This window comes from Malurus melanocephalus, unplaced genomic scaffold, assembly GCF_030028575.1.
Source record: "Malurus melanocephalus ecotype Western Australia unplaced genomic scaffold, MMel_1.1 scaffold_122, whole genome shotgun sequence".
NCBI lineage: Eukaryota > Metazoa > Chordata > Aves > Passeriformes > Maluridae > Malurus > Malurus melanocephalus.
In genome coordinates this window covers 88,543-116,284 of record NW_026623354.1, presented here as the reverse complement: position 1 = coordinate 116,284, position 27,742 = coordinate 88,543, and the positions used below count along the sequence as shown (strand labels likewise).

The following is a 27,742-nucleotide window of genomic DNA, read 5'->3' as shown; positions in this document are numbered from 1 at the left end:
TGGAGAAAAATTATGAGCTGTCAAAAGTGTAGTGTTCAAAAGCTTTCTGCATATGAATTTTAAGTGGGAAGTCCTTTTTGCACACACACATACAGACACACACACAAGAAAGTTTGGTGCCTGATACAAAGGCATCTCCAGTCCCTAGCTGAAAGAGCAACTGAGACTAAGGCAGAACAGCAGCTTCAGAAAAATGTCTTTTATGTTTTACCCCAGTTATGACACTCTTGGAATTGCCATATATCATTAACAGAAACATCTCATGGTTTCTTTTTCTTTTGTTTGTTTTTGTTGCCTCCTCCCCCTCTCAGGTAAAGTACCGCCAGAAGCCAGAAAATCTGAAGTTCACTGCTGTGGTTGACTCCCCAAATTTGATTCATGCCAAAAAGAGCTACCTCCAGTGCAACGATGTAGGTTTCATTTCAATGTATAAGTGATCTTAACTTTTGCTGTGCTGTAATGCATAAAAAAATTATCTTGACATTGCTTGCACTATCAGTTACAGTCAATGACTTTTGGCCCCACAGAGACTGTACAAGGCTGGGGGTTCTGAAGACAGGCACAGGTACACGCTGCCTCCTGATCATCCGGATTTCATCCGAGCCCGCCAGAATGCRCTTTACATCAGTGATGTGAGTAAATCTCCTTAGAGGAGCTGACTTGGTAGACTTGCTTGGGAATAAAAACTTTCTGTGTATGTAGAAGCAAGGTCCTCTGAGCCTGACCAAAAGTTAAAAAAGCCAGAGGCGGTGAACAGCTAACATGTTGCTAGGTTTGGGCTGGAGGAATCAGAAAAAGTCTGTAAACTTTCCTTTTGAGCATTCACTTACTTTCTAGGGAAGTAAGCTATCATAAAGGATTTCAAACTTTTATTATAGATATATATTATAGATATTATAATATAAAATATTATAGATAATATATATTTTATAATATAAAATATAGATATTTTATTATAGATATAATTTGTTAGTTACAAATTAAAATCTTTTTGGTTTTGTTTTGGTGAGGGAGGAGAGAGAATCCTCTTTGACTATTTAATCCACCTTTCTGAAGCTGCAATGCTGTGTTGAAGTGATCCCTTAGGTGTAGTTGTCATCAGTCTGGATTTAACTGAATCAGTGAGTGGAATTAGTTTAAAGAGAATTTGTTTCCACATTATCTCATACAGAGAAACTCAGTCTATTCCTAATGTCCCATTCCCTGATTGAGTAGCTGGTGTCTTTACCAGCAGGGTCAGAATAAACTTAGTTTGTTTTCAGCTGAAAGAAAGAAATAGAAATTACATTTTTTTGAAGCAAGAGAGGATAATGTAAAAAAAGCAAATGTTATGTACATGGATTGCACGTGAATGATCAGCCCTGTTAACGGGGTGCACAGTGATGCTTGCATTGCTTCTGCCCTGGCTGTCTTGCAGGATTTCTGGCATCTCAGTTTACTTTCAAACTTAGCACCACCTAGCACTACATTGAGCAGTGAAACAGAAGATTATTTTTAAGTGTGGAATGGGTTTTGTGCTTCTTTTCATATGGTCACAACCCCCAGAAGGGATGAATCAAAGACTTGCAGAAAGCAAGTGAATAAAATCAGACAGGGACAGCCAAAAGTGTCAGCTAAGACACCATGGCCATGTAGCAGGACCTGCAGACTGGAAGTTATTTTAAGAAAACTACTAATGGAAGAAGACCCACATCTAGAGCAATTTCTCTTCAGGATGTAAATGTGATTCACATCCTCAAAGTCACATTAAATATGTTAGAACCGGCTGTTATTCCACATGAGTTAATGAAGCCACATGTGGCTGGGGATAGAGACGAAGATCATTTGAAAAGCTTGAAATAACTGGTATTGAAATTATGATGCCAGGAAACCCAAGACACTGCRAGTGGATGCATCAAAAGAGAGAATAAGGGCAATATCAATGCAATATTGATGTGACTGATGCATCACAGTTTCTAATAGAAATTAAATCACATCAAAAACAACCACATTCAAGTACAAAAGGAAACCCTGGTGGCACTTTTCAGATGAGGCATTTTATCATTATGTTGAATAGAAAAGAAGTTGAAGCGCTATAGAACTGGATCAAAACCTYGGAGATGGTACTGATGACTCTTGATACAAATAAGCCCAGTAGGATAAAACATTTATTATTGCAGTTATGGGACTGCGTTTAAGAAACTGCAGGGGGAAATGACTGTTTTGTTCTTTTCTTTTCAACACAGAAATTGTATAAAACATCTTGGGAACAGACAAGGGCATCTGGCTATGATTTTAGGATTGACGCCATCCCATTCCAGACAGCAAAGGCTTCAAGAGAGATTGCTAGTGATGTAAGAATTGTTCTGTTTCAAACACTTCCCAACTCTCTTCCCATGCCACCCCGTCCTGTTAAAATGGGTGAATTCTGACATGAGTGAACTTTGTTCTGGTGTGGAAAATTGGTGATCCGATGAAATCAAGTGCTGGTTAAGTGCAAAGATTTCCAACTAAAGGTGGCCATAAATATTGTCCAGTATGAGGCTGTTCTGTTTTATGGCCCAAGGGTTTTTCTCAGGAGGGAGACATATTATGATTTAATCAAATAAAATAGGTATTAGGCTATGAATTGTTAAAGCATGGTCTAGGATAAAGTGGGTCATCTTTGAACACAGAAGACCACAGTTGGCAAGAAAACTAAAGATGGAGGAGCTTCATTGCTTTAGCTGTGTATTGTGAGTACCCAAGGGTGCAGCAGTAGGAGGATCTCTGATTACTTTTGAGAGACAAGCAGTTTCAGCCCCCTAAGTCTTTCCACTCCTTTAAAAATGAGCACAAAGATCATTCTTCTAAAGTGTCTTGTTAGATTAGGAGATGTAGTTTGATATCAAACAAACCCTTGGTCTTTGTGCACTACAGGAAACACGATTGATAGCTGGGGGAGGATAAGTCATTTCATAACGAATTTKAAGGTAATTTGAATGCAAAAATGAGATTTTCCTCTGCACTTCCTGCAGTACAAATACAGAGAAGCCTTCCTGAGAGACAGAGGCCAGCAGATCGGATTCCTCAGTGCAAGTGATGATCCCAAAATCAGACATGTCCTCAGAGTGGGGAAACTCCAGAGCGACATCCAGTACAGGAATGATTATGCCCTAAACATGGGTCAGTTCCAGAGTCACCTCAACCAGCCAGGATTCCTCCATGCCAAGAGGAGCCAGCAGCTTGCAAGCAATGTTAACTACAGGCAGCCCTTGCACCAGTACACCTGTGACCCTGAGCAGCTCAATGTGAAACACGCAAAGCAGGCCTACGAGCTGCAGAGTGATGTAAGTGTGGCTGGGTGACACAACCCTTCCCAGGGCATGGGGCTGTCTGTGCAAACTCCTTTGCAGACCTTACCTGCCAACAAAACCACCTTCTTGAAAGAAACACAGTCTGCTTGCTAAAAATGAACAGTTTTTAAAATTATTGACTCTGCTGCTCTTTGTGTGCTCTGTCTTGAATACCTGGGGCATGTGGTTTGGTTAGAGCCCAACAAAATAATGCAGCCTGGTGTATGTTTCATTCTCTCAGGTRAAATACAAGTCTGACTTGAACTGGCTCAGAGGCATTGGCTGGACCCCCCCAGGCTCTCATAAGGTTGAAATGGCAAGAAGAGCTGCTGAGCTGGCYTACCTTCGGGAAATGGGATTGCTGGGTGCTTCTGCTCAGTACAGACCTGGAGCTGTAAGTAGAGCAAACTGTTCTTCTCAACAAATCCCAACAGCTCTGCTCTTTACTAGCACCATCCTGTCTAAAACATTTGGATATTTCCTGGAGTTTACAGCTGTCCCTATTATTTGAACAGGATATGTACCTTTCCCTTATGAAGCTTTGTGGCTGCATAAAAGTGCCGTGTGTGCTGTGGGAGGCTTTGTGCAAAGGGGCAGTGCACCAGCCTCTGCCACCTCTGTCCAGCTCAGGATCAAAGAAATCACAAGCAGGGATTTTCCAGGCTTTCCTTCTCCCTGCCTGTGCAGGGAAGACCCCCCTATGCAGCATCCCAGCATCAGAGAGCAGAAGTCCATATAGTCCATACATCTCATAGCCCTTACAAGTTAGGAAACATTCAGCCACAATAACAGAGAATCACTGCACTTCAAATACTTCCATCATTTAATTTTTAACTTTGGTAACAAGTCAAACAACAATCCAGACCAAGAGAAATGCTACATATCCATGATTTACATTCCCATCTGAGAAGTTACTTGGGAAATAAATTAAAACTATGGTTGAGTAATGCAGGCAGTGGGAACTACAGGCAACACCTTCTTAAGTCAAAAGTATGATAATGATCTGATGGTCCCAGGGAAACTTACAGGTGTGCAATCCATGTGGGACTCCAGTGCTGGCTGCTTTGGTTTTTTGCTCAAAATAAAAAACTAGGGCTTGAGCACATTCAGTCCTTTGGTATGGGAGGTATCTAACTTACATGAGCAGGTCCATTTTTCACACTTCTCCATTGCAGAAATTCTCTCAGTGCAGAGCAGTGATGTAGATTTTCCTCATTTTTCTGCCAGTTGTCTAATTTTGAGTATACAAATATTGTAATAGAAATAGTTAATAACCTCTACTGTCCACTGGCTAGTTTCACAATTTATTTGGATGTGATTTTACAGGACCAGTTGGAGACAGAAGGATCTCAGCACGCTGGAGTCAACCCTGATGCTTCAGAAATTCTGCAGTTCAAGAGGAGGCAAATGCAGCTGTATCAGAAGTAAACAGAAACAGGATATAACACAAATAGATTTTCATCGTGTCCTGCAAATCTGGTAGCTTTTCCAGCTTTCTGGGAAACACAATAGATGGCAYTTAAAAATTTTTAGTTTTAAAAAGCAGCCAAAACATTGCAATTTATAACTGATCATTTTATTTTTGTGTGGATACTTTGTGATTTGTCACTGAATGTATTACAKATTCTATTTATTTAAAGCTGTAAATGGAATTAGTACTAGGTGACTGGCAGGCTCAGCTTTGTACCACAGATAGTAGAATATTAAATAATTTGTAATGAATAAATCAGGTGACTCTTATTCCATGTTTGTAATCTTTGGAGATTTCTATGTTCCTGGATTATTGGCACCTTTGGCCTAAGACAATATAAAATCATTATTCAAGTGGTTTAAGAGATGAATGAGTCAAACGCCAGTAGGAGCAAAGTTATCATTGCCTGGCCAAAGGCAGGTCTTCTAGCAGACATCAGGGAATCTGCTCTAGACTATCAGGCTGTATTCAGATACAATTCAAGATTCAATTTGTTCTTCAGTCTTTTTCAAACCTTACAAAGCAAAAAATCAGAATTACTCTTTGCAGTAGGGGTAGCTTTTGACTGATTAGGTAGCTGCTTAGAGAAGGCTGTAAAACTGGAATTCAGCTGAGAGTGACATTATTTTAAGGAATTGACTCTTCACAGACAAGTTTATTCTTTATATCCTGATTTCATACCAATCCCTTGTTTTTCAAATTTCTGTGCAGAATCACTGGGCAAAAGTTACACAATCTGAATGTACWTCTTATGAGAACTCTCACATTGCCCAATGGCTTTAGACACAGATTTTCTTAATAGGATCTAGTACTACTAGAYCTCACTTGTTAAGCATATATAAACYAKTGTAGATCTAGAGCATAACAAMYATCCTCTGATCAGGAATAAAGTAGATAATTCTAATACTGCAAGTTTTTTTGGTTGTTCAATCTGGAATGCATCGCTGATGGAATTTGTAGTTATTTACCCTACAGAAGTGCTTTTAAAAATAATTGTCCTGCCTGATCCTYCCTCCTCAGAAAATTCCAAAGGCTGCAATTTTGCAGACTCAGCCAGGTAATGATTCAAATGTGTGCAAAAAATGGTACAGGCTTTGAGAGCACACACCAAAAGCTTTGAGGTGTCAGGATCCAATGAGTGCAGAAAAAGCACACCTTAGACAGGAGCATGAGGGGAAGAGGAAATATCTGGCAGCAGCTGAGCTTGGAGAATTTTCTTGGCTTGAAAAGCAGATCTAGAAACATTGATCTCAAGGCCTTTGATTTGTTTGGGAAAGAAATGGAGTAGCTTTTATTTTCTGACCTGTTTAGCTACAAAATGTGGGCTTATTTCAAAGCCCACAAGAGAAAATACTGACACTGACATTCCAGCTAACACTCTCAAGGCTGTTTTCAAGATGGCGATGAAATATACCCCATGTAGGCCATGAGAAAATATCAGTAACATTTTTGGTCAAAGAGGATGCATTTGGGGAATTGATAAAAATAATAAATCTCTCAAGCTTACCGTTTGTCACTCCAAAGCTCTCTCCTAATGACGTGACCTCGATGCAGACTGAAGCACAGATTTAATCCAGCTGGTGAATTTTGTCACCTGGGTATAAACTCCTGGCTTGTTTTTGAGCCCACACCCATCACCCCAGCTCACAAGGCCATATACGTAGTAGGAGCTGTTTGCCACACAAGTCAGGGGGCCTCCAGAGTCTCCCTGATGAAGGAAAGCACACATGTTCAAAGCACAAAGCAAAGTCTTCACCAAAATCAGAATACTTCTCTCTCATCACAAGAATTTGAAGTGGCAATGATTTTTTTTTTTTTCTTTCTTATGGGATGTACCATCAGATGCAGCTTAGCCCCTAAGCAGATTTGCAAATCTGTGACCAGGTCAAATGATACCAGACGTTTTGGGTGAAAGGTTTCATTTTTTTCCAGTCTATGACATATTTCTGACAAGGTCACATGAAATTTCCCAGACATGAAAGTCCCAGGAATTCAGAGCCTGAGCTCAGAAAGACAAAGATGTGATCCCTGGCACTAACAAAAGCTTAAGCTCTCTCACATTCCTCAAAATAGCCTTAGTCTGAGTTGGTTGGTCTCATTTTTTTTTGTTTTATTTCTGATTTCTATTGCAATGTATGCTTTGTGTACTTCCTTTTCCTAAGATAGTTTGCACCTTAGGAAGTGTTGTTCAAACTTTTCCCTACCTTTCAATGGTATAGGTATGAACTTGCTTCACATTTGTGGTAGCTGCAATGAAAAGAAACATCAATACTGACTCCCTGCAAGTYTTAGCTCTGATAGTGAAAATCAGATTAGAATTGGTGCTCAAGGTAGAGGCCATAACAAAAAATGTTAAGGAAAAAAGAGCAGGTTTTCAGGTTATTATGACAAACTGCCTCAGAAGCCAAGCTTTCCAGGCTGGTTTCTTGATTCCTCAGATCTGCCTGTAGGTGACAGTGGCAATATTAGCTCTAAGGATGCACAACTCAAAGTGTGATGCAGAAAGGCTGTTGAAATACACTGATGTGAGAACAGATACATATGCACACACTGCCAAAACTCTGCACAGTCTAACTCTACACAAAAAACCCTGGTGTTCAAATGCAGAAAAAGCAACAGACCTGACAAGAATCGATTCCAGCTTTCCGAAGTTTCCCTGCACAAAACATGCTCTCATCCAGTCGGTTATGGTGCAACTCGGGCTCATTGCATTTCCTCTGCGAAATCAGCTTGACATTGGCATCTAGCAGCTGATGGGATTGTTCATCTATGGGATGTGCACAAAAAAAAAAAAAATGGAGTCACTTTCCTCCCATTCCTATTGCATGTTGTCTTTTATTCAAAATACAAGAGCTTTCTTGCCCTGCCGGTGGGATGGGGGAAGAGCAGCAGGGATGCATGTGGAGGAACAGGACTATCTGGCTGAAATGGTAATTTCCAATGAGATGGAGCCTGAAGTTTCACTAAGACACTGAATAAAAGCAAAGTCAGGTATTCAGAATTTGGTTCCAATCAGCTCTGGAATCCTGCTTTCCAAGATGCTGGTTGTCTGCAGCTCYCACAGGTCCCCATGGGACTTCGAGCTGCTCAGCACTTCTCAGACTGGTGCCATTAGATGCTTTAACATGCAAGCTAATGAAACAGATGAAAACTGAAAATCATACAATATTTAAGGGCAATGATTAATTACAGAGAATCTAAAGACATAACTTGACATCTAAAGGCAATAGCCAGAGTTTCAAAGTGCTACATCTGTAGATAATTAAAGGTGGTTTATAAGTTTGGTTCTRCTTGAGTTTCAGGAAATATTCCATTTCTGCAGTGATTTCCTGAAATGCTAATAATAGCTCTGCTCAAAGAAGAAGCCATGTAGTTTGAAGATGTACAGGGTACTTGATACGCTTTGTTGGGGGGGAAAAAAAAACCCCATAAAATCCCCCTTGCCCTTTTTAAGGGAACTTCTTATTTGGAACTTTCAAAAAATGTCCATTAAATGCTGTTGGTGCATTCTGATCAAATGAACACACTTGTCTCTTGTGGACTTCAATGGGAGTTACATCAGAAGGGAGAATTCGGTCCCAAGTACCGTATCAGCCTGGATCAGTTACAAAGCACCAGGGCACCTTCTGCAGCCTCAGTGACACATTTTCCTTCTGCTGCTTTACAGCAACACATCAATCAGAACATGAGAAAATGCATTTTTTTCAGAAAATTGCCATTATCTTCTTTTAAGCATAATAATTTCTCCTCTTAGGATTTACTATGGGCAAGAAAGATTTTGGTATAGAGCTGGTTGAGCTTGAAAAACTTAGGATTTTATTTTATTTTTCAGTACATCTGACGATCCAGATGCTGCCTCTGAAAAGCTGTTTCTGACCCAATGGGCTGGAAAACCATGTGAAAGTTCCTGTCTTTCTTGGTGCTGTCTTGAAACACACAAGCTATACAATAGCCTCTCTTGATAATTCCTTGCTTCTGCTGYTGGCTTCAGATGAAACCATGACATGGAGAGTCAGATGACAGGAAAAAAATGCATCAGGGATTTTATCAGAACTCTGAAAGGTTTGGTTGATTTAGCAGTTGGAGATTTCTGCTAATGGATAATTTCCATGTTTTAGCTGACCTTATTTTTGAATTGCACATATTTTTTTCACTGGTGCCTGGGTCTGGCAGTTGCTACACTAAGTCCCAGCCCACCTTGCCACTGGAGCACCCACCCAAATCCAGTCAGCCCACGAGTACCTGTCTCTGTCTCGCCCCATCCAGAAATGAAGCAGGAAGTCCCAGCAGGAAGGAGGAATTCAGGGAGACATGCTATTTTCACATACTTAGTTTCCACTGCACAGTAACCATCAACTGGCTTCAGTCTAAGTAGTCCTGGAGAGGAGATAAAAACCAACAAAATTAATTTGGAGCAAATTTTGATCCTTAACCACTGTGACCAGTGTGTGATGCAACTCCATGCAAAGCTGCATAAACCAAACATTCCATTTCCCCCCTGTGCTGGACCTGTYCCTATTGTTTGGCTCCTCCCACACAGTGACTTCTGCCTCCCATCACYGCTTACACCCCAAAGATTCAAATGGCCTAGATCACACTTTGGCCTGATTGCTTCCAGAGCACAGTGTCAATGAGAATTTTACATTGACATTAGTGGAAAAAGGGTGTTACCAATATCATTGTATAGGATGCCATCCTTCTCTCTGTATTCGTCATGTAAAATTACTTCCTCTGCATCAAATATTTGCTCGTGATGYTCGCTCTTCTTGAGGTTTAGCTTTCCAAGGGCTACTTGGATCTTTGTTTTTGGGTCTCTAGAAAAAAAAAAAAAAAAAGTAATTTACATACAGATACCTTTTATCAGCAGTGGTAAAACCTGCACTTTTAGTATCAGGAAGTCAAGACATTTCTGTTGTACAGCTTGGCCAGAAGAATTCCTAAAATCATTATAAGACAGTAGTGGTGCTGGACAATGCATGTGCTCTAAACTAGTTGCAATCCTGAAATAAAGTGATTTAAAGCTGCATTTAAGAATCCTCATTCCAAAAGAATGATTTTCTTTGCATTTTAGGGCAGAGTAGCAGTGTGCACACAGTCTGTTGCTGTGGTTGTGATGAGTGGTGGTTTGTGTAACCACGGGAGTACAGTTGCTTGCCATTGTCTGGGCATATTTTAAATCATCTGTGCTGGAATGATTTCCAGTGTGTAATTTACCTGTTTTCCTAGGGTGGTGGCTTCCAACTAATTCAATACAAATGCTGGAGGAAATGTAATATTCTAAACTAGCTGACACAGAAAAAAATTAAAGCTAAGTGCATATTTGACTGCTTGAAGAACTTAATTCTGATGTAATACGTGATATTGCTTATGGCATCCCAATATCCCCTGAGTTTTTCATAGAGTTCTTTTATACATTGCAAAACCTTGTTACTTTCCTCCTTTTCCTCTCTCACACAACTACTTTAGCTCATTTTAGTTGAGTGGGGCCTAAGTTTGTTTTCAAACCAAACTGTTTTCAAGTATATAGACATTTTGATGTAAGTGTCCATATTTTCCCCCCCACATCTACCTTTTCTTTTCAATTTGATTCCCAGCAATCATTTTGAATGCAAATAATTTGGATACCAAGCTGCCTTTACTAATCCTCTTGATTTTTATACATTTATCTAACCATAGGACATGCACCTACTCAAGGCAGTGTGCAGCAGTAAGAACCCAGCATGATTTAATCAGCACTCCACCACAGAAATGCTCGTTCCCAGCTGGAGTCTGTCTCTGCAGAGATGCCATCCAGGGATGTTTTCCAGGTTTAGCCTTGGATCCACCGTAGATCCTCTTGAGAGTGCTACGAACTTCTGGCTGTCCACATGTTTGGAATATTTCAGGGGGGTCTGTTGGGGGTTCTGTTGGGGTCTCTTCAGCTGTTTTGGAAGAGACAGCAGATGTATAATGCAGAGAATATCAGAATGGAAGAGTTAAGCAACATCTGCTGCTCCAGACCACCTACATGCTGCCAAATCACTTAAATGCTTTACCTGAGCAGGGTGAAACATCACAGAATTCCCAATCCACTTCATTATTTTTTCTGATGTAGCACCAGGGTTTTTCATCCTCATCAGGATTCCTGAAAGGAACAGATGAGAGAATCAGCCAGCAGGAATGGGGAATTCTCCATGAAACCAGGGAAGGAGCTGAGGATTCTTAGGGAGCMAGCCTCACACTCCCATATGGGAGATGAACTCACAAAGGTAATATTTCATAAGGTTTGACAAGGAAGATGACTGAGTGAGGGGGTGCTTCTGCGATATTACTGTTCCCATGTCTATCTTAGCCATAAGAAAAATGTGGGACTGGTTCAAAAAAAAGAGGGCAGCCTCTGGAAGCCTCACAACAGTATGGTCAGAGAAGGCATCCCCAGCATTCTGGTGTTTTATGGGCTGGCAGTGTCTAGAAAGATGTGATATCTTAACACCATCAATTTCTCAAATTCATGAGCAGTTTGTGCTCAGGGATCTCTTTCATACAGAGCTCTRCAGCTGCTTCTTTAAAATACCACCTGCAGAAGTTGTGTTCACCAATGCCATGTGAGTCAGCATCCTCCATAAAGGCRTTAAAAGGGTGGTCCAAGAGATGGTGGGAGTTCCAGTGCAGGCAGGTCCTGCCATTTGCTGCTTGGCTCACTCTTCCCCTGTAYGTGGAGGAGTCCCCTTCATAGCAATCATCATCTGGTCCTGTAGAAAGACAGTGCTCATAGGAAAATGACTTTTGTTTGTTCCTTGCTCAAAGTGGTTCCTCTTCCTTCACCTCCATGTCTTAATTTTATGGAGAACCAGAAGAACCTGCTGGGGCAAGTAATTATATTCCTTATTGTATACAGGTGAAAATTAGAATAATGTCCCAACATCTCTCCACCTTCTGGCCTGTTTGATTTCAAATATCACCCATCAGAAGCAGTCCCCTCAGCCTGGGGAGTCACAGGCAACCGGGCAGGCATCTTCACTACATCAGATTATGAGTGTTTAAGGAACAACTGACATTTCTTCCCTTTGTGACATACCRATCTCACAGAATCTCCCTCTGAAGGGTTCAGGGCACTTGCAGGTGAATTTGGATCTGTGTCTGTTCCGTATGCAGGTTCCTCCATTTTTGCAAGGGTTTGGACTGCACTGTTTGGATGCTGTCAATGTAGAAAACAGAGAACAGATCTGTCAATGTGCTGAACCCTCTACAGCCACTCTCACACCCAAGGGAAACTGAGGAGAGCTCCCCCTCAGTCTGGGGGGATCCCCTTTTGAGATCAAATCTTGAAAAATGCATATCACTGAGGGTTTTACCAGTGACTGGATCACCACCCTGGAAATCATGCAGAACTGATCACTGACCAGCCCCATGGATGGGAGCTGCAGCATGCCTAGGGCAGGATTACAGTCCATAGTGGGTGATTTCCCCAGCACAGTTTGTGCCCAGTGAGTGCTCACCGCGTTGGCAGAAGGGTTTCTTGTAGGGAGGTTTGCAGCTGCACTTAAAGTAGGGTGGGGTTAACACAATCAAGCAGTCACCAAAGTGGCAGTTCTTCCCCAGACACATGTCCTCCACTGTGGAAAACAGGGACACAAAGTACATTATCAGCATCTGTGTGTGCACAAGAGCTGTGCCCTTGCAGGGATCGTGGGAAGGTGCTTTCTCCTGGTGCTCCAAGGAAGCTTTTGTTTGGTAGGTGTGGACTTGGGATCTCATTTCTGGTTCATGGCATCAATGGTAAAAAATCTGTGGTGCCAATGAGCAGCTCCCCACTGCCCACCTGACAGGGCATAGAGAAGCACTCTCTGCACTCCTGAAATCTATTTTACTGGATGCTGTCTGGACAGACTGGGTGAGCTGCTAAGAACTGTGAACATGACTGCTGTGGGCTGYCAGAACCCTCAGCTCAGCAAACTGGATTTGTAAAGGTGCAACAGTAGCATTAATTGCCAAAATAAGGAGTGCAGGTTAATAAAAGAGCCATTACCTTTTTCACACGTAGTCCCCCCATACGGCTCGGGACAGTGACAGCTGAAGCCACTTCCTTTGGCCTCACAGCTACCACCGTTCTTGCAGGGGCTGGAGGAGCAYGGGTCTGCAGAGGTAAGCATGGAGATCTTTCAGCCTCTCAACCTTCACCACCTGCTTTTTCTTCTCACATTTTGTGGCTGCAGGAGYCTTACACATCCTGTGTGAGCTGTGCTGTGCTTGTGCCTCAGCTCAGCAGCCACAGGGGCRGTGTGAGTTGCTGCAGAGTTTATTCCAAGCCACAGCTGCTCTTGGCTTTGGGTCTGGAGCTCCTCTGCTCCCTCTGCCCTGTCTATTACAGAGCTGTGATGGGCCAAGTGCCTTCCTTTGATCAGAGATAGATTTTTCTCTGTGGCATTGCCTCTGKCTGTCTGCCTTTATGCACTGAGGCTGGAGTGTGGATTTGGCATTGTCCTGTTTGAAATGGAGCATTAAATCTTCCTGGAAAAGCCATCCACCACCATCAGACTCTGCCATATCCCTGGGTGGCTGATGCCACCTGGGGTGGGACCTGGSCCCTGCTGAAAGTCACCTGTCTGCTGCTCCTTACACTGTGCTCAGCATCTGCACTGCAGTCTGAGCAAGGTATTGGGGACAGCCAAAAGTCAGYTCTGCTTTCTTTGGACCCAGGGATAATCTGGAATCTTATAGGGAACTTCCCTGTCTCTCCTTTTGAGTCCTCTGAGAAATCTCAAGGATCCTTTCCTGCTCTCCTGAAGTTTTGCAAATCAAAAAATGAAAAGGAAATAAAACCCCTGCAACTGATAAAAGAAGAAGAARAAAAAAGAAACCTGCTCTACATTTGGTTCCTAGCATAAATACAGAACATATATCCCATGAAAACAGCAATTACATCTTACAGTGTCTATAGACAAATAAGCCTGTGCTTTTTTGTAGTAGCAATCAGAAATGTTCTGCATGATCAGAATCCATCCTGTGAAACCTGGAGATAAAACACAGGATCCTTACAAGAGAAATACAAAGAAGAACACTGCAAACGATCCTCCTAACTCATCCCTTTGATGCAGGCATTTYGAGAGCAGGCTGGCAGCCAGGCCTGCCATGCTCATGCTACAAGTACAGGGTTGGGATTTTACTCCTTCCTTGCCTTCCTCCCCWCCCCTSAGAGGTACCTCTTCTGGCAGAGATGTCACCTGAAGATGTCCCGAACCAGCTCAGCTCCTCCAAGAGCTGCTGCTGGCGTTTGGAGTCCAGCTCCAAACTGGAGTAGTAGTAGTCGTGGTAGTCTTCGTAGTCATCAGTCTCGTCTGCAGGGTGGGGTAAGAAGAGAGTTAATGAACAGAGGAATTAAAACTGGAAGGAGAGAAGTTATGAGAGAAGGTATTCCCTGAGATGGACAGTCCTGTTTCCCTTTCAGCTCATTTGGGATGTCATTGGGTCTGGAGATCATCTTGAGGGCCAAAGTTCAGCTTTTCCTTGGCACAGGCAGAGCTCACCTGCCCAGCACGATCACCCTGTGCACAACCAGCCCCAGTGCTGCCCTCGCTGATGCTCCTGAAGGTCCCTGGGGCTCTGCTGCCCAGCTGTGCCCAGTGGTGGCACCCAGAGGGGTCTGGGGCCAGGGCTCTGCAGGCAAAGGCATGAGGAGCCCCCCATGTGACACCACAGCCAGGGCAGACACTGAGGCTGCCACCAGCACAGTGACCAAAGGAGATTTAGGTTCCTGTAAGAAAAAAGGGTTCTTTGTCCCACTGCACTGCTGACCATCACCTCCACTGCTGCAGAATGAGGAAGAGCTCCCCCCAGCCCAGGAACAGAGATTCCCACCTCGAGGGCAATGGGGGCACAGAGGTCTGTGGGCACCTGCAGGTCTGTGACTCCTCACCCTCAAAAGAGCYTTGGAGGAGCGAGGGCTGRCACTGCTGGCACTGCTGARGAGCCCATCCCTGCCTCTGCCAGCCCCTGGCATCCAGGAGCCCGTGTCCCCACCTCCTGTGCCATTTTGGGGGGGTTGTTTGATTAAAGTAGGCTGGCAGCTCCTGGCACAGGTACGGCTGTGGAGTGGAAGCCACTCCGGTGTTTCAAAGACAAGCTATGGTAATGAGCAAAGCTAAGCTACGTACAGAGGCATTTTAAAAAGCTCTCCCCTAGGGCCGGACCGATGGCCCCATGGATAATGCTCTGCCTTGAACTGATTATCGACTGCATTATCTTAGTTTTCTCTCCTCATTCATTCGCTTGCAGCCTTTATCTTTATTCTTTCTTTGCTTCTGAAAAAAAAGAAAGAAATTCCACGTTTGTACAATGGGTGTTTTATATTTCATATTAAAATAGAACTGTCTTTTTTTCTTCTTCTTCTTTTTTTTTTTTTCCTACATGCCAACTCTCGTTTCTGACAAAAAAAAAAATAGAGGAAAGTTTCACCTCATTTATTGCTATGTCAAGTCAAGACTCCTTTTCCTCAGCTCATTATTTCCACAGGAGCMGAGTCTTGACTATGTGCAAGTGTTGCAGAAGTGTATGCCTTGCTGAGGAACAGAAGGATCTTGCTGAAAGATAAGGACATTGTCTACAGTGAACAAAATTAAATTTAATGTGATGTAGTTAAGGAAGAAAAACAAAAAGGAAGTTTTGCCTGAAATGCAGCCTCCGAGTTCACTTTGTTGGAGAGATTTTGCAAACGACTTGAGGTTGAGGGGACTGTCTGAAGCAGTCTGATTTTGTATCCCCTGTTTATTTTCAGAATCTCAGAGGGGCATGTTGGCTTTCATTCCACAGATGCTTTCTGAAGGATGGGGTATCCCTTTTTATGGAAAAATATACCTGCTAAAAGTTACGAAGGATGAGCAGGGGAGTGACAGATGTAAAAGGCAGACTGCAAAAGTGGATATGGAGTTAGGAAGCAGAGATCACTGGCCAGGAGGCCAGCCAAGGAGCTGTAAGAGTGCAGCAGATCTGAGAAATGAKCAGTGTCCCTGCTTTCCCCATTGCCACCCCTCTTTATGGAACTGAGAARCAGGCACAGCTCCTGCATGTCACATGAGTGATGCTTCCCATCTCCCAGCTGCTCCATGTCATCTCCAGCTGCATGAAGCAGTGAAAAACAAAGACCAGAGAACCCTCACTGGGGCATACAATATCAAACTAAAAGATGTCTTCTTATTTATCACTGCTTTGACACTAAATAACTATTTGGCTTCCACATCTCTTATTTAAGAAGTGCTCCCATTCCATTTTTTTAAATTATTCATAACAAGCCATAGGTTTAGTAAAGCAAAAACAACACTTTTTTTATCTGAGCACATAATTAAAGCACAAAGTCTGATACACTGGTTGATTTAAACATATTACTAAATCAGAGCGTTCGTTCTTTGTAAGTGCTGGAAAACCTTAACATGCTTTAAAAAAGAAGTGATCTGACATTTGTCACTGAAATGTGACTATTACATGAAATTAAATTAGACATCCTGCATGCAAATTTTCAAAGAATAACTTTCYTCTGTGTAGTACAAAAAATCCCCCCATAATTGATAGACAGAGATTGACTTTTAAAGCTTCAAATCAGCTTTGAGGTCTGGGTGATCTTTTAAACTGCACGAGCTTTCATCTGCAGTTTTTCACATTGCCAAGAGCTGTCAATCAAGCAATGGATTTCTGATCAATATCCCCTTGTTCATTAGCTTACAYGGGCTCTCTGTTACGGAGAGAACAGATACCCCAACGCCGACAGTCACACTGTTTTCAAAACCTTCCCTGGATCAAGTGATGACTAATGTTCCGAGTGGGAAAGTGATGCATTAGGATGCCATCGGGTGACCTGAATCGCGAGGTAACTTTGTTGGACTGCAGTTGTCAAGATGAGTGATGTGCAGAGTTAAAGCCTATTGCCAACACACATCAAGAGCGCCAGAAAGTACCCAGCATTTATTCCAGCTCTCTGAACCTCTGGGGACTGACTGAAATCTGGCCTAATTTAAGCAGGATGAGTTTKCCTACTGCCCCCCCCTAAATACTCTTTTTCACCGGCTCTGAGATTATTGTAGTGTTATTTTTATGAGGCTGAAATCCTGTCTGTATTTTAAATAATGAGATATCCCCCATTTACTTCTGCAGAGATGAGACCTCACAGTATTTCCCCCCTTCCAAGCAGGCTGTGGCTGGGAGTAGCTGCAGCTTCAGAAAGAAGGGAGACCAGCTAACAACAAAGCCAGAAAGCCTTTCAAATAGTTTTGTGGCTGTTACTTAAAAGCAGTTTTGCAGCACTTTTTTCCTCAGAGGGATGGATGCTGGGCAAAGGGGGATTGTGATGGCTGAAGGAGGAGAGACTTGCAGGGGGATGGGGAATAGGAGAGCAAGGAACAGATATAAGGACCATACACCATAAGGCAGGGAATGATTTAAAAAACTGAAAGGGATGCTCTACTGTCAAAAGGCAGATCAACCAGTTTACACAAGGGTGCAAACTTGTGTGTAAAMAGGTGTGCAAACCCTGAATCAAGTGCATGACTGTGGCCAAACATTTGCAGAACCCAAATACTGAGCTCAGACACAAAAATTATTTGGAAATTTGTTTTCTATGCACATGGCATTAGAACAGTGACATCGATATGGGCACTGCTGCATGAAAAACAAGATTTCTGGYTTGACCTGAAAGCCACAATGCTGCTGGAATGAACAGGAGTGCATCTGAATAACGAGTGCATGCTAAAACCCACCCTAGGTTTTTGCAGGAAAATGAGCAAAGTTTTAGTAATATTTCATTAGCTATGCATTATAAACTCAAGTCTAAGAGCCATTGAAATCAAGACAAAAAAGAGCAGGKCTTACCTGCAAAAATACTAAACTTATCAATAAAACCATAATCTTCTGCATGGACCACAGAGGCTGTGAAAGGTTGTACAAGTCCTTACACATATCCTCACACAATATTCATCACAGCTTTTCCCTTATCAGCATCTTAATGCAATGCAGCCTTTACCGAGGGCTGAAAGCACTCACCAAATTAATTGTCCAAAGCCAAAMAGAATTTTTACTTGATCATGGGCCTTATTTTAAGCTCAGCAAGGCTCTGCATGGAGTTAATGTCATTCAGCACTGGGCACTGGTAAAGGATGTTGATAAACCAAGTTGCCAGCCCTTCAGTTTTGTGGAGGCAGAAGTTAAAATGAAGAAATTGAAAGCACTTACCTTTCATCGTGTTGGCCCAGGAGGAAAATTGGGAAGCCTGCACAAGATAATAAAGATCAGAGAGTCAGTTTTTGAAAAAACATAAGCTGGCTCAGAGCTTTGCTTACATAAGTTCTGTTTGCCCCTAGTGCTGGACACCCAGATAAGGTGGGGTACTTGGGCATGGCAGAGTTGGGCAGTGCAGCATGGCCAGGACCTGGTGCCCCAGTGGGGTCTGGACCCCTGAGCTGGAAGGCTGTCAACGATTTTGGGATGCAGGAGAATATTTCTGGCCCCTTCCAGAAGGAAATGCCATGTGTCCCACCTCCAACGTGGGGCTCCAGCCTTTCCTGTTTGGCTCAYGATCAAGGGCGAGCAACAAAAGGGAACAGAAGAGGAAAACAGCTCTCAGCCTTTGAAGAGTGTCAGGGAGGTTTGTCTGAAAGGAAAGGCACTGACTCTACACCAGGACACATCCCCAGCGTGACAATTTCCRTTCCCTTTCCCTCTTGCTCTAAATCCCAGCTGCGGACAGGATTACCCTGCAGTGAGGATACACATGCTAACAGTGGGTGTAAAGGAGATTTGGAGCTGCTGTTCTTCATCCCTCACGTGATTTTGGGGAATAAAACATATTTCCAACAATTTAACACACACAGTAAGGACASCATACACACTCACACAATTATTACGAGCAGCTATGCATTGCTAGAGATACAATTAACTGTAAATATACTCCCTGTTTAGCTRCACTTTACATACAGAAGAAAGACATTCTCAGATAACACTGGTTGAGACTAAGAACAAATGAATCACWGGCAATGAATAAGAAACAGGACAAAATAAAAAGCTCAGAATTCACGTTGGTGAATATTCTCTGGAAGATATAAATGAGCTTTTGCTTCAGGCACGTTTGCATCCCTCTTGTGTTTGAGGCAGGGAGAACAGACACTCCAGCTCTCCCCTTCCCCACTGGCTTTAATGAGAGCAGAGTCCCCTGAACCACTCAGCAGAGCCCCTTCCCAGGTGCATTTGAGTGAGCCACACACACAGAACTAAATCCTTTGCAGCTGGAAGGACACACATCCTCTCACAATTGCCCCTCCTGAAGGAGGATGGTAAATGAGAAGGCTGTAAAAGCTCTGTCCTTGGTGTATATGTTTCTTGAGTGCAGGTACAGCGTTYGTCAGATCCTTTGCCAGACCCCAACGGAGACTGCATAAAGCAAAGGTCTAATTGCTCCATTTACAATTAGTGATAACATTCAACCATAAACACAGACCAAAACRAACCCTGCAAGTGTGCTCCCGTCTTTTGGAGGAACAGATGAAACAAAGAACAAGGAAGCAGCAATAGGAGCAGGATGATACAAGAAACATTTCATCTCCCTCTCCAGCTCGCTTTGCTGCCCTGTTAGGCTGTTTGCCTTATGGGGCTGGAAAGGGTTTGGGGCTGAAAGGTTTGACTGGKTGAGCTCACCCCTGCACTCAGAGCATCCCTTGGCACCCCAGGGAATGCCAGAGGCTTTCAGCCCAGGCTGAGTGAGGGGCACCAGGCTGTTCTGTGCCTCAGTTCCCCCAGCTGAAGGGCAGCGATGACACTCGATGCTCACAGCCCGAGGAAATAGGAAAGATGAGAGACATAGCATTGTGCTACACTACTTTCTTTTCCAGGTTATCCACCTGCCCTGCTGTCCAAGCACAGGCAGAGCTGACCACTAAAGGACAGCACCCTAAATTCCCCCTTGCARTAAACTGGTGGCCTGGACAATGTGCAGGTTTCCAGGAGCATCCTTCAGAGCAGGCAGTGGCTTGGYGGCTGCTGGCTGAGTCCCCGATTTTGATTCCTGCTTTTGGAYGAAAGCCTCTGTCTGCTGCCACAGAATAAATGTTACTGGGAGCAAATGCATCTGGAGCACCCAGCACAGAGGCTTTAGGAGTTAAACACAACCTTTACTGTGAGGCTCCCATATCTCATTTTTGTGCTGCAGCCTGTCACAAGCTGCAGCAGCAGAGCCTCAGGGGACAAATCCTCTGGCACAGCAAGGAGAGTTTTCTCCTCCCTCCTGAGGTCTGCTGGACCACTCCCCAGACCACACCAGYTCTGAAGCATTTTCACCCCTTCCAGCCAGCACAGGGCCAAGTTTTAGGCTTTTGGCTCATGGAATGAAGCTTGCCATGGCAAGCAGCAGAGGAAGAAGAGTTCACTCCTTCCCTCAGCCCTTCCTCCGCTCCAGGAGAGGATGCGGGATGCGGGATGCGGGATGCAGGATGTGGGATGTACGATGTGGGATGCAGGATGTGGGATGCAGGATGCGGGATGCAGGATGTTGGATATGGGATGCAGAAGGGGCTGTCAGGAGGGGCACAGGGTGGGGGTCCAGGATGGAGAGCAGGCAGGGGGAGGCCTGCAGTGCCGTATTGCTCGTGGCCAGCAGAGGAGGATCTTGTCCTTCCGACGAGGTGCAACACTGAGCCCGACGAGGAGCAGGAATCGAACAAAAGGAAGGGGGGCGGGGGGAGAAAAATTGAGACTGTGGGGCTGGTTTCACCAAAACAGTCTCCTTGCTGCAGCTCGACACCGATACTTTGTGTGCTCTCTCAAGAGGGAATAAAATCGCTGGGTTCTGCTCGTAGCAGGTCTGCAGTGATGAGGGACAAAGCTAGAAGAATTTCAGAGAGCGATTTTAAATTTTGTTACTTTAGGTTCATAAAAAAAAAAAAAAAAAAAAAAACCCTACCAAAAAAAAAAAGAAAGAAAGAAAATCACAAAAACATCCCCAAACAAACTAGGTGAGACATTTGATATGGGTACCAGTGCACTGCTAACTATGGACCCAACTACATTTATATAACTCCTAGGAAAAAAATTGTAAAATTCAAAATATCCTAATTTCACCAGACCTTTTTTGTCTTTTGCCACTGTAATGATTAGCACTTCACTTCATTCCTCTAAAGAACCATCAAAATTTTGCTAAATAGACTTCATACTAAGATTAAACATGATACATCCAATTTTTCCATTTCAACTCCTTAAGAAAGAGAGACTAATGAAATGTAATAGATTTCAAACAGGAATGACAGAACCATGAGCTTTCTTCATCACAGGACGGAATCCTATGGCTCTTTCTCAGACAAAAATGTCCAGTTAATCTCCAGCAATTCTTTCTGAATAAACCCAGGAAGATTTGACCCCAAATTCAAGGGAAATTATTTACAGCTTCCAAGGGCATTCTGCAATTGAACTGCTTATTGTGTCTTGGGTACATTGCTACCTCTTATTACAATACAAATGAATCACTAAAACACAAAAGCAGGTGGAGAAAGAGAGCAAAAAGGTGACAGCCTAGGGTTATTCTATTTATGTGTGCAAAACAGACTTCCAGAGAAAACAGTGTAATTGCTCAAGCTTGCATGACAGAGTAGAGAGATGGAAATTAGCTCTATACATAGACACACATTGCAACAAAGCACTACAGGAATTCCAGTATTAAACTGCATTTGGCTTTTTCACTTAATTGCATTAAGCCCTGCAAACTCTCCTGCAACTTGTCACAAAGTGGCCCTCCACAGCAGAAAAACAAAGATCATGCTTTTATTTGTTCATCTGTGCAGCCACAGCTTTGCAGCCAAGAAGGAGGTGGGATGGGGTRGAACTGGAGAATGAAGATGGATATTTGATCAACTTCCATCCACAAGTGACACGAGSCACGAAGGAGCCACGAGGGCAGACACAGCTCCTGCCTTCTCGGAGTGAACCCCTTGATCCCGCTGACAGCTCTCAGTAGGAACCTTTGTCTGGGCTGCTCGCCAAAGGAGGAGGGAATCRACACTTCTGATGCTCTTACAATCGKCCAGATTTTTGCCTGCAACCATCTTGGGTAGTGACAGTCTTTGAAGTTCAAGGGAAAGTGGCTTTTCCAGCAATGACATTGTGTTTCTCAGCCAAGGCCATGGTTGCAGTTTAATGAAARCAGGGCATATTATCATCTGGAACACACATGCAACACATGTTGTGTGTTTTAGCCTGGGAAACCATTCTCTGAAAGGATTCCACCAAAACCCCTGAGTTCTTCACTTCTCTGCTAACAAGAGAAGTGCTCCTGCCTTCACCCTGAACTGCAATTTGTGCATCAGAGTAAATGGTGTGTTCCTTATTGGCAGTCCCAGAGTATCCAGAGAAGYTTACATTTAAAATCTTTATTTTGATAATTATTTGGTTGTGAACCTTTCCTATGGTAACATCTGATACAAACCCCACAGGGATCCAGGAAAAATGTGAGATCCTTCTGAGATGCTGGTGAAACCAGCCTGGTTCTCTGCTCAGCAGTTACCTGCTCCTGTTTTACAAGAAATCAAAGTTTCCAAATTAATCTTTGCTCTATAAGAGGTGGCCTGTTGGCAGCTGGATGTTTTTAAAGCTGCTCACTGGTGGTTGAGGTGCATCTATGCTCCTGGGTAGAAAACAGGGTCAGCCTTGGATGCCACAAAATGTGTTTTGGGGGGCTGCAAAGCCAGGCAAGCACACCAACACGAGTGCCTGAGATATCAAACATTCCTGCAGCCTGTGCTGGAAATGCAGGTTATACTGCGAGACTTAAAGCTTATGCAAAGTCATTAAGTGCCTTTAGTTASACGGGATATCAACCTGCACGCTGCAGGGCATAAGCTGATTGCCTTCGGGGGTCAGCCAGGAACGCTTCCCTCTCCGAGAGCGCCGTGCAAAATTAGCTGGGGGCGCTCCCAGGGCTTTGCTGCTTTCCTGCCACATCAGGCGAATTTAGGAGAGCTCTGCAGAAGGGTAGCACACYTGATGGGCCACAGATCCAGGCGGGGTGGGCAGCATTCCCTTCCCTTCCCTTCCCTTGGCAGKKATGGGTGCGCAGCACAGCGSAGCACAGAGCCATGGTGTGCAYAGCACAGCCCTGGAGGGAGGGKRAMGGGAGCAGAAGAGGGAGTTTGCTRCAGGAATGGATCCACTGGGGGTTAGAAAGAGATGTCAGACAAAGCTGACTTTGGAACGCCCGAAAATGTTGGTCTCCAAGCACCTGAGGCAAGGAAAGACCTGCACTGCTGGCAGCAGTATCCTCCTAGCTGTGTGCCAGGAGGGAGATAGGCCCTTATGATAAACAGMTCTTTTTGGCAATTGTTTGATCTTAATGTGATGCTTTTATCCTTCCCTTTCCGCTACAAAGTGTACYTGGTTTTTGGATTGGGCAAGGTTAGTGATTTCAAAATGCTTTCTGTCAAAACTAAGCAGATATCAATTTTTTGAAGTTCCAAAATATTCGGTGAAGAGCCTCCTCTGCTCCTCTGACCCTTGCAARTCCCTGCTGCCAGGGAAGTTGAGTTTCCAGAGAAATCTGATGCAAGGGAAAGGCCTRATGTGAACACCGGTAGATTTTAAAATAACTTTTCTCCCTGGGAACATGTTCTGAACCACTTTTGATCGCTGTTAAGTGGGAGCTGCAGCCTGGTGTAGAGGCAGGGCAGTCACTGGAGGGTTGTGGGATCCAAATGAATCCTGTCCTGTTCCAGATTTCTCTAGCCCAACATTTAAGCATACCATTTAAATATAAGTGCATTCCAAAAAAGTTGCTTCAATACAGGTCTGGATAAGTGAGGATGCATCGCTCGACTGCAGCAGAGTTCCTTGGCTTTCTCTTTGGGTAATTAAAGAATACTTAACAATACAATTCCTGATGGCAAACACATTTCTGCTACAGCATCTTGCTGAGCAGAAGTGAAATGAAAAGCAGGGAAATAAACCCCAGCCCYAGAAGACCCACCATGTCTGCAGACAATCTTTGGTGCAGTTGCATCACATACGCTAAGATAAAGGACCAAATTCATTTCTCTCCATGCAGCTTTATGCCTTTTATGGAAATTGTTTGGATTCATGCAGATGAAATCAGCTTCTCTTCAGGTAGTATGAAAGAACTGAATGGAAATTTTTGCCTTAGGGTTCTGCTCTGAATCTGCCAGATCCTTGAACGTCCAAGTATTTTCTTGTTTTATTGTGACTGACTCAGCATGGGCTACTGCTTGAACCCATGTTTGACTTCTGCTGTATTTCACCARTAATATTTGTTAATCAGATTGCTACTTATAAAAACTTCTAAAACCAGATTAAAAAAAAATACGTAGATAGTTCTAAGAAAAGATGAAAATAGAAAACATCTATTATTTTTTCATTCAGACTGTTTCCGTGCAACTTTTTCTTTGGGACAAATCATTAAGACAAAAATACCCTCTCATAACTTGTTTGTCATCCAATGGTCACATCATGGCAACTCATCCCCCTCTTTTTTTTTTTTTTTCTGGGATCCATGCCAAGTGCTAAGCCAGAAAACCTTGTTATATTAATTATGAAGAAAAAACATGTTTTATTAAAAACTAGCCTGCTGAATATTCTGTCRTGCTGCTTTTCAGTGACAGCAGAATTGCTTTTGCATTTTAGCAATGTTAATGAATTTTCAGGGGTGGGGGAGATGTATTCTACATTTTCCATAACAATTTTTAAAGCAAAGTCAGATTAGGACTGTCAAAGCTATTGAATCAATCTAACACTTAGGACTAGTTAGGAAAACYCTGGGCAAGGCTTCATGTTGTCTAAAACTGGACCCACATCTTCCTCACTGAGCATGAATTAACTCTGCCAAATTCATTAWGAGCTCATTTACACTAGATGTTATTCCCACAAAATCTGTAAAACTGGTGTTGAARTACCCTAGAGCTGATCTCCTCAGTAAAAGGTTACATGTTCTACTGGACCAAGACTGACATTGGTCCTGATGATACACTAATTAATAATTCCTCTACTGAGTTGTAAAAATCACTGATCTCAATTTCCAGAGCTCTTTAAAAAATCTATGCCCTATTAAACCCCTTCATTATATATTTTTCCAAAAAAATTGATTCTAAGCATGTCAACATCTGAAATTTTGCAACGCATTTCAGTAAATATGAACCTGCACTAATAGGAAATGTCACTAAGAAAGCAGATGTTTTAAAGAACCTCTGATTCCTTCATGAGAAAATCTACTTGATTGCTTGGAAGAACAAAAGATTTTTTTTTWAAAACTGACTTTTAACTTTCCTTTGATTACAAGTCATTCTTYCACTCTTCTTTAAAGAGGAGATGAATAGATGCAGGAAAGTATATCAAGCTCTGCCAGAGCAGAGCTCTGGTCACCCCTGGCTGTGTTGAATATTTTGCCATTAACCTTCCTCCCACATGAGTGACAACAATGATTCAGTCATCCAAAACATGTGGCTGGGGAAAATTTTACCTTTTACAGAAGAGTTTGCAAAGCTGCCAAGGCAGCGCCTACCTGACCTGCTTAATGTGATATTCAGTCCCCTTAGAATGAGGACTGAAAATAAGGAAGAAAATTTTTGCTTGGYACAGGTTGCTCAGGGAGATGGTGGATGCCCTGTGCTTGGAAACATTCATGGCCAGGCTGGATGGAGCTCTGAGCAGCCTGGTCTAGTGGAAGGAGGGYTGGAACAAGATGATCTTTSAGGTGCCTTCCAACCCAAAATGTGATTTTAAGATGAGCTGCCCACGCTGCAGCCCAGTGTTTTGGGGCATTTCTGAGTGCCCAGGTCTTGGGGAGGGACTACACTTCCCACCACAGMCCCTGGGAGTGGAATGGCCACTGAACATACCCACCAGAGCCATTCCTTGGCAATGGAGATGTTTGCGCCAAAAAAAACCCCGTAGGGCTTCCCTCTAATGCCACATTAACTCAGTCACCTCAGTGGCCTGAAATTCAGATACTGCAGAGCTGGCACATGGAAAGAAAAGGAGGATAAAAACATACTCACGCACAAACCTGGGGTCCCTAGGAGAACAACCAGTGGAAGAACCTGAAGGGTCAAAGCACTGCTAAACATCCTCGATTTTTTTCTTGAAATTAGCTTTTTCTTCTTGCTTATGTTTTTTTCAGACAAGCCACAAACTTTCGAGGCCGAGCTAATTCAGTGCAAATAATTAACCATGCTTCAAATATTGTTTAATGTTCAACAGGTTGCCCTGATCAAATAAATGCATCCTGTCCAGRTAATTGCTGCATTGACCACTGGCAAATGTTTCAGATCAGTAAGTATCAAAGATGGGAATATATAAACTAACAATAAAAACAAATATATGTCTTGGATTAGAAATATCTTTCAACGATTATTATCATTTGGAAAATAAGTATGAATCATACTTACTTCTCTCCCACCTGAAAAATAATGAGATCTAGTTACACAATATATGAATTTTTAARAATATCGAAGTGTTAGGTTTTTATTATTTTCTAAATATCAGRCATGAAACACAGTTCATATTCTAAAGCTTTTGTCCACTGATGTGAGAACTGGGATTTATTRTTTTAAATARAAATTTAAATTCTTGAGTAACCTCTAGTGTCCTGAGGCTGAAGCATTTGTAGCAACAGTAGCAACTCAGGAAATCAGCAAGAATAAACAACTTTCTATTGAGGAAATGCTGACAAACTTTCACTGATCAGGTATTTTTGTGTTACAAAAACAAATAAAGTGACCGTTATTTATCCGGGACAGTTTAGAACCTGAAAAGAAAGAAGGTGATAGAAATAGCATGCACATGTTGAAATATGAGGAAGAAAATAATGAAATCCCAAGGGCTTCATCATTTCCCATCCTGAACGTGATTTTGTGGTGAAAAGGACAGTTGAGAGCACTCGATTGCMGTGAGAAGTGCTGAAATTTGGATGCCAGAGAACCGTGTTCCTGATGGTTCCTCACTGTGGAGCACGAACAGTCCCAAAGGAGATTTCATACATCAAAAAATACACAAAAAATTCGGTTATGCTGACTATGCCACTGTGCACACCTTAAGCAGGTGCCTGGAAGCAGTAAATATTTGAGATTTATTGTGTTGGTGGCCAGTCACAAATACAAGTTTATGAAATTCCAGATTCTTTAACTAGTTAGAAAGACAGCAAGATAAAAGGAGTTAGATAACACACGACTTTATGTAATGTGTCCTTGAGTAAGCTGATTTGCACTGAATTTTAATAGAGCCCTGATTCATCAAATCTCAAACAGAATTAAGGTATGGACTGGATCCTAATAACATCATGCTTTATATCCATGAAAGATAAATTAAAGGATGCAAAACTGCTATTGACAAACATTGATTATATGTACTTTGATGGACTTTGAAGTTGTGCCAGATGCGTCTTGTCAGCCTCCAAAGTTTTCTTTTAAATCTCATTGCATAAGGCTTTTACTTTTTAATTATTTTTTCCCTCAGCCTCTTTGATCAAGGAAAAATGTAGATCATATTTGTGTGATGCTATTTCCTATGCATTTTATTTAGATATGCCCTTGTGCACAGCTCATGATATGTAAAAAACTCTACATGGCATGTAGTGATCTTACCCTGTTATCCTGGGTGCTATTTAATACTTAATTGACCTTCTCAAGCTGCTGAGTGCAATCCTGCCATGTGCAGAGAGTAGYACAATGCTCATGGTCTTTTTATGCCACATAAATCTACACAATGAGGTGCAAGAGATGAAGCTGCTGGTCTCTCTTTGTTCACAGAAGGATTTTCACCAAGAATGTCCCTTGGGTCCATTTCATTTTGCCCCCTGACCATAGCAAAGTGGTCCTTTTGTCAGACCAATGGCAAGGCAAACCTCTCTGCWGCTTCTGATGCTTTTAGGAGATGGACTGAAGTTAAAACAAGAAGTTTAAACRAGTGCAAGTCCTTCTTTCCCTTTCCTATATATGGAAATATTTTGTCA

General features: G+C 42.8%; 2 protein-coding genes across 2 annotated transcripts in view; one reads left to right on the top strand and one right to left on the bottom strand.

The window, feature by feature from the left end:
• Positions 1 to 5,038, top strand: part of NRAP (nebulin related anchoring protein) — a 46,391-nt gene extending 41,353 nt beyond the window's left edge. The window contains exons 37-42 of the mRNA XM_057370254.1: positions 312 to 410; positions 528 to 632; positions 2,226 to 2,333; positions 2,997 to 3,308; positions 3,556 to 3,708; positions 4,641 to 5,038. Of these exons, the coding sequence (XP_057226237.1) occupies positions 312 to 410; positions 528 to 632; positions 2,226 to 2,333; positions 2,997 to 3,308; positions 3,556 to 3,708; positions 4,641 to 4,742 (879 nt within the window). The 3' untranslated portion in view covers positions 4,743 to 5,038. The remainder of the gene's footprint in view (positions 1 to 311; positions 411 to 527; positions 633 to 2,225; positions 2,334 to 2,996; positions 3,309 to 3,555; positions 3,709 to 4,640) is intronic.
• On the bottom strand, positions 4,664 to 25,937 carry HABP2 (hyaluronan binding protein 2). Its single transcript, XM_057370255.1, has 14 exons — positions 25,791 to 25,937; positions 17,983 to 18,019; positions 13,968 to 14,102; positions 12,794 to 12,901; positions 12,264 to 12,380; positions 11,843 to 11,962; positions 11,342 to 11,516; positions 10,821 to 10,909; positions 10,475 to 10,706; positions 9,457 to 9,599; positions 9,028 to 9,162; positions 7,407 to 7,552; positions 6,293 to 6,493; positions 4,664 to 4,727 (listed from the first exon to the last, which is right to left on the bottom strand). Exons 1-13 carry the CDS (start codon positions 25,857 to 25,859, stop codon positions 6,317 to 6,319), a joined length of 1,683 nt encoding a protein of 560 aa, XP_057226238.1. The 5' UTR covers positions 25,860 to 25,937; the 3' UTR covers positions 4,664 to 4,727; positions 6,293 to 6,316.
• Between the last annotated feature and the right edge of the window lie 1,805 nt (positions 25,938 to 27,742).